General features: G+C 54.4%; 1 protein-coding gene across 2 annotated transcripts in view; it reads right to left on the bottom strand.

Annotated features, from left to right (window-relative positions):
- Positions 1 to 1,120: 1,120 nt before the first annotated feature.
- ST8SIA5 (ST8 alpha-N-acetyl-neuraminide alpha-2,8-sialyltransferase 5) overlaps positions 1,121 to 6,871 on the bottom strand; it is a 73,187-nt gene continuing 67,436 nt past the window's right edge. For both annotated transcript variants that reach the window (XM_006075276.4, XM_025273121.3), the window contains one exon: positions 1,121 to 6,077. In XM_006075276.4, the coding sequence (XP_006075338.4) occupies positions 5,609 to 6,077 (469 nt within the window). In that variant the 3' untranslated portion in view covers positions 1,121 to 5,608. The remainder of the gene's footprint in view (positions 6,078 to 6,871) is intronic.

The raw sequence follows: 6,871 nt of genomic DNA, 5'->3' as shown, positions 1-6,871 counted from the left end.
AGTCGTGTCCGACTCTTTGAGACCCCATGAACTGTAGCCCACCAAGCTCCTCTGTCCACGGAATTCTCAAGGCAAAAATACTTGAGTGGGTTGCCATTCCCTTCTCCAGGGGATCTTCCCAACCCAGGGATTTAATTCAAGATTATAATGGAAGGAGACAAAGAGAAGGCAGCAGAGACCAGGTGATGGAGCCAGCAAGTAACCACAACAGGGACCTACACCCCAAGCTCCCCAGAGGCAGGTGGGAGAGTCTGTACAGCAAAATGCTTCCCACATGCAAGGTACCAGGCAAAAAAATAATAATAATAATCAATGGAGGACTCTCTTAAGCTGACAATTACATGTTACTCAGTTTATTAGTGGGGTCTCCTGAACCACTGGAACACACTGCCTAATCAGAGACCCTACTGCTATAGTTAACAGGTGGCTCTGTGCCAGTACTGGGGACACCAAGAAGAACCAGACACACTGCCTTCTCCTGGGGAAAGGACAGCCCTCGGCCAAGGACACAGGCACCCCCATGGTGTTGTGCTGTGAGGATGTGCTAACAGGAGTCAGTGATGGTTCCTGCAGAAGCGCAGAGTGCTCAGCCTAGGTTCACAGAGGGGAAGAGGTGGGGACCCTCACCTGACATTACCTGCACAAGTGGTGGGGTAAAGGGAAGGAGGGAGGAGGTAAGGGCCATTTCAGGCATTTCCAACAGCTTGTGCAAAGCTACAGCACCTGGAGGAGTCCTGGTGGGATGATGGGGGCAGGAGGGTCTCTGGGAAGGTGAGTGAGCCAGCTTGGGACAACCTCTGCATGTCTAGGTAAAGGAATCTGGACTATATGGTATAAGAAGACAATGGGCTCCACCAAAGGTGTTTCCAGAAGGTAATTCTCTAGAAGCAGAATGATCAGTTAGAGGGCCTGAGTTAGGGCAGTGGCAGAAGGAATGTATAGAGGGAATGAATTCAAGGGAAGTTTATGAATTGGAATTGATACAATCTGGTGAACAAACAGAAAGCGAAGGAGGAAGGAGAACCAAAAGAGACCTAGGTTTGGGACCGAGGGGCCAGTGATGAGGTAGAGCCATTCAGCAGGGGAAGAAAAGAGGAAGAAGGAACCTGTTCTCTGGGTGTCTAGTTTGTGTCGGCTCTGTGCTAGGCATCGTGAAACCCTATTCCGCAGCTGGTGTCCTGGCGTAAACCTCAGATGATGAATCAGAGCTTCCAGAGGGCGTTGGCAGCTCCCCCAAAGTCACCAGTAAGTGGGGGGGGGGCAGAAATGTGACTTTGAATCCAGATTGTCCTTTTAACTGTGCCAGTTGAGGGCACACTGAGCAGGTTTTAACTATACCAGCTGAGATGTTGAGCAGCTACAGGCTTTCAGACAGCCACAGTGAGTGTGTTTCTGTGGCTCCAAAGGAGAACTGGCCTCCAGGTAAGGGGTGTAAGATGCAAGGACAGGAGAGGTTAGAGGCTGTGAACAGATGCAATTTCTGAAGGAACTCTCCTAATAAGAGAAGAGAACCCTGAGGAAGCTTCACAAAAGATGGGTCAACAAAGGAGTCTGAGAGAAGGAGCATTCAGTGAGGCGGGAGGAAAGTCAGGGTAAAGTGGTTTCTTAAAAAAAAAAAAGGAAGAGAGGACTCAAAAGACCAGTGAAGCCACTCACCCCTGTCACATGGATGTTGAGGAATGAAGCCTGACATGGGTCTACCGCTTTAGCAATTACAATCATTCTGCCAACCTTCAGGATTCAGGATCGACACCTGCATGGCCTGGTGCTCCTCTCGTGATACTTGTCCCTGAGCCCAGATTTGCCAGTACTCAGCTCAGCCCCTACACGTGCCTGGGGGACTCAGTTCAGCATCTGGACATGTCCACCAGACCATAAGCTCCGGGAGGGCTGGGGCTAATACTCTGCTCATCACTAGCTCAAAGGGCCCTAGCCAAATGCCCCGCACAAAATGAGTGCTCAGTAACGATTTGCTGAATACCTGACTGAAGCCAGCTCTGTGTTGTCCCTCAACTGTCAGGTAGCTCTGCCCTTGCCTCCTCCCTGCACTCAGCAGAATTGAGGGCGATGGACTGTCTGCAGCGGCAGGCGATAGGGGGCAGAGCTGCCACCGCAGCATTACAAAGATGGGCTCAGAGGCTGCATCCGACCTTGAGCCGCCTTCCTTTTTGTTTGGCTAAGCACAGAGTCATTTGCTTGTTTTCACTGCCTTTCAAGCCTGGTGAAAGTGAAAGTGTTAGTCACTCAGTTGTGTCCGACTTTTTGCAGCCCCACGGAGTATAGCCCGCCAGGCTCCTCTGCCCATGGGATTCTCCAGGCAAGAATACTGGAGTGGGTTGCCACGCCCTTCTCCAGGGTATCTTCCCAACCCAGGGATCAAACTTGGGTTTCCTGCATTGGAGGCAGATTCTTTACTGTCCGAGACACCAGGGAAGCCTGGAGCAGTGGGCTTAGCACAAAGGAAGACACGATGGTTGTTTTGTTTGGGGAATCGAGCTTCCTTACATAAGGGTATTATATATAACTAGCTGTGCGCACTGCATGGTGGGATGGGGGCGGAGCTTCAAGGAACATGGGCGGGGGGTGGCTTCCTGAGCCAGTGCCCAGGTCTTCTGAGCCTTTGAAAATGTGCTTTTCCTACAAACACTGGCTGCAGGAGAAAAGTGTAGCATGGAAGTCAGGAGACTGAGTCCCAGCTGAGTCACTAGCTGGCCATGTGGCCTTGGGCAAGTCCTCCAACACGCCATCATTTAATGTATACCCCTTCTGCAAAATGTGGCCTCAGCTCCCCTCCCTTCACTGCACTGTGGCGCATCTGTGCTGTGGCCAGGGCTGGGGCGGGGTCGGGGTGAAGAAGCACCTACAAGCACACTCCCTTCTGAACCCATGCCAGTGTCCGAGCACTGTCCCTAGAGCAGGGCCCAGCACCACCCTGCAGCGGCCTCTCAGTCCTTCCGGAACAAGGATTCCCTCTTGTGCCAGCCCTGGGGACACTGGCTAGGAAGTGGCGAAGACAGAGGTTTGAAGCGCAGGCTTTGGGTTTCTACAAGACCTGGGTGCGGGTTTCCTCTACTGGGTGACTGGCCACGGCAAGACACCATATGACTGTTTCCCCATTGGAGCCTGCTTACCCAAAGGGGTCCTGTGGTGATCACAGGAGATAATGCAAAGAAAGCGCCCAGTACAGGGCTTGATACAGAATGAGCGTGCAGGAAATCTTAGCTATTATAGCAATAAATATTATCTATGGCTTAGATCCATACATCACGAATACTTCCAAAAACTTAATAAAATTAAAGATTACAGAGACCCTAGGGATATTTTCTAAGCCTCTGGTTGTAGAGATGAGGAGATGGAGACCTAAGAAAGGAGAAGGGACTGTCCTAAGGCCCTCAGACTTCAATAGGACCAAAAGCAAGGAGTCCAGCTCCTACATGGGATGGGTTGTGATGCTCCATCCCCTCTCCTACGAGGGCCCTGGTTGGGGCAGACACTCTTGGCTATGAGAACCCTGGTGTCTGACTCACCAAGGTTCTGTCCACAGCATGCACTCAGTAGAGCCCCTGGCACGATTTGAGCCAGGTCACCTCCCTGTTCCTCAGGGAGGTCACCTCACCTTCCTTAAGTGGGACAGAATGTTCTTTAAGAGTCTTCCAGGTCTAACATTCTGTAGTTTCAAGAATGGGGCCCAACTAACCACAAACAAATGGCTGGAAACTTCAGTTAACTGGAATCTGTCTCAGATGTTCCTTCCTTGGAGAAACAGGCAGAGCCCAAGAAAGGAAATCATCCACTGTCCTTGGTGGTGTTCCCTGGTTCACCACGTCCTTGGGCCTGCTTTGGCTCACTGGCTACTTCCTTGCACTGCAGACAAGCAGATAGGCTCAGAACAGCCCGAGGTTTCCCCAGTGAAGACCAGAGGTCAGAATCAAGGCCAGCACCTAGAACAGTGCTGTGCATGGAGCACTTGTTCCATAATGGCTCCACCAACACGAAACCCAAGCAAGGGGAAGGGGTTCTGGCCTCGATGGGGAGCCTGGGGACCCAGGACAGGGCCTGTATGCTGTGGTCTCTCACCAGCTGGGCCTATTGCTCTGCCTGTAAAATGAGGTGATCAGATGAAAGGTCCTGCCCCCTGTGTGCTGAGCTCTCACCACCCCTCCTCCTTCTCATTACACCTAGCATGCGGAGTCGGAATTTGCCTCTGGTCTACCCTCCACTCCTGGAAGACAGAGATCCTGTCTTTGTCATCATGTCTTCCCAAGCCTCACCCCAAACCAAAGCAGAACAGGCTTCTGGAAATGTTTAGGTGAAGGAGGGGAGAGAGCAGGAAGGGAGGAAAGGAGGGGCAGGCTGAAGATCCTCCAGCACTAGCCTTCTGCGGTTCCACAAAGCTAAATTCTAAGGCAATTTACCAACAGTGTGTATTAGGCACAGCTGCATTCATGGTGAGAATACCACAGGGGGGAGGAAAGCGATGTGAAATGACACGAGAAGCCCTTTCAGCCTAGGCACAGCTGACTTCCCAAAGCACAGGCCCTGTGGATCCACGCACGCGAAGGCCAGCAGGCTGCGTGCTGCGGGAAACCCCGCCTTCACGGTAGGACCTCAGTGATGCTGGTGTCGGAGGCCCAGACTCACTTCCGTCGCTAAGCTCACCAGTCACATGTCAGCGCTTTCCAGTCCAGAGCCTTACGGTTCCAATTCAGGAACACGATACAGCAGGAACTGCAGTATTCAGGAACACACAGAGGGATGGATCTTATAAATAACTCCCGGTTAAAACAGAGCTGAAAATAGGGAGACAGAAGAGGAAGCAAGTCGCTAAGCACTTATTGAGTCGATAACGTTGGCTTGAAAACCTTAGTGCAAATGGCTGGTCTGGTTTATTTCCTTCTCATCAAAAGGTCAAACACAGGATTGAACCTGGAGGCACCAAGACGTGTGTGTCTGAGGATGTGTTTGAAGGGGGTGGCTGTCCTTGGTTGACAGTGTCTGAGCGAAGATCCTAACCCACAGCCCTTGCATCAGATGTCACAGCGCCACTTAGTCGGTTGGTGGAAACTCGGTTAATAATCCCTAGACCTCTCTGAGCCACTGTCCTCACAGGAAGGTCTGGCCACTCGGTTGGCCTTTTAGCTCTGAGATTCTAGACCACATTTCATGGCTGAGGCCTGGGAATAAGAGTCAGGAACCCAAAAGTCTGAGTTACATCTAAACTGTGCTCACACGTTCTGTCTGTCTCCCTCTTTTCTGTTCCCAGTAGGGACTTCCTTTAGCTGCAAAGAGGCCATACGGTTTGTGCTCTTTTGGATGCTAACACTGAGTGGAAATGTGCTTGATTCCCTTGGGACCCCCAGGGCCCCCATCTTGAGGTGTGGCCGGGGTGGGGGGCAGGTGAGGCGGTGCGCACAGAGCTGTCTCTCCCCAGCCCGCATCCCTGCCTCCCAGAGCCCACAGGACCCAAGTCTGAAGCTGAGCATCCAAGAGAGCGCCAGCCTCAGTGCCAGGCCTTCGCCCCGCCCTGCCAGCCGGCGAGGAAGAGCGTGGCTCCGTGTGCCGGGGGTACCCGTGTGCCAGGGGGGCCGGCAGAAGGCCCACGCCGCCCTCAGCAGCAGCTGCAGGTGCCCGTGTGCACGCGCAGGATGCCGCGGCTATGCAGGTGCAGGAAGTTGAAGATCTCCGAGGGCATGGCGTGGAAGCCGGGGCGGGGCTTGACATTGTCGTAGTAGTGGTGGGTGATGTACAGGCCCGAGGGGTTCATGGGGAAGGCCCAGAAGCCGAACAGGTGCACCTCCTCGCACAACTCGAGCGCCGCCGTGGCCAGGATGAGGCCGGTGCTGATGCGCTTGGCGCGCACCCCGAGGCTGAGCCAGTAGCGCGACACGTTGACCAGGTACTGCGGGTGGAAGTAGTACACGGCCTGCGGTGACTCGAAGTCGTCCAGCACGTACTTGACGCGGATGGACACGTCGGTGTTGCGCGTGTTGTAGAAGGCGGGCAGCAGCACCGACGCGTTCTCGTACAGCTGTAGCACGCGGTAGAAGGGTCGCCGCCACTTCTCCAGCTTGTGGAACCTGGCGGGGTGAGCGCGCAGGGTGAGACGGGGCCCCCGGCCCTCGCTGGCCCAGCCCTGCTCCCTGGGCTCTTCGCAAAGGACTGGGGGGGGGTGCTCTCAAGGCCAGCCCCCACCTCCTCGCCTCCTTTGATCTCAGGCACTCAGCAGATGAATGTCCGCTTTTCTCCGGCACAGTTCTAGTTTTCTAAGAGGGTGCAGGCGAGGGCAATCTGGACCCAAAGGGACAAGTACCTGGTGTGTGACTGCGGCGGGGTTGGGGGGCGGGGGTGCGGTTGCTGGGGGGAGGGTAATCCTTAACCCACACGGATGAGAGTGCCCGGGTGGGCTCAGAGGGGAAGTGGAGGAGGGAGGCCTTCCCTAGAGCCCTCAGGACAACCCCCTGGCCTGCCTTCACCAAGGTCCCTGGGGATGGACACCAAGCCAGCCGCTGGCCCCCAGAGCCCTTCCTTCCCCACAGCCCCTCCCTAACCTTCTCTCTACATTAAACATCCCTCCTCCCAGCTGGTTCTGTCACCAACCCTGAGTGGCCTCCTCTCTGAATGCTGACTCTGTAAAGGTTGTGGGCATCTGTCCCCATTTAACACCTCCCCCTCCTCTTCCCCTTCTCCTGACCTGGAGGTGTAACTGTGCCCCCTTTGGAGTTTTAACACCTTAACCCCGCCCCCAGGCTTCCCAGACAGACCCCAGCACAGAACGCTGGGGGAGGTGGTGCCTTGAAGTCTTTGCCTGAGGTTTCTCCCCAGTGTCATATGGACACTCCCTGTAGGGAGACACCTGCCCTCTTCATGCACT

Source organism: Bubalus bubalis, chromosome 22, assembly GCF_019923935.1.
Source record: "Bubalus bubalis isolate 160015118507 breed Murrah chromosome 22, NDDB_SH_1, whole genome shotgun sequence".
Taxonomy (NCBI): domain Eukaryota; kingdom Metazoa; phylum Chordata; class Mammalia; order Artiodactyla; family Bovidae; genus Bubalus; species Bubalus bubalis.
Note: the sequence above shows the minus strand (reverse complement) of the source record. Positions and strands in the feature narration are given on the sequence as shown.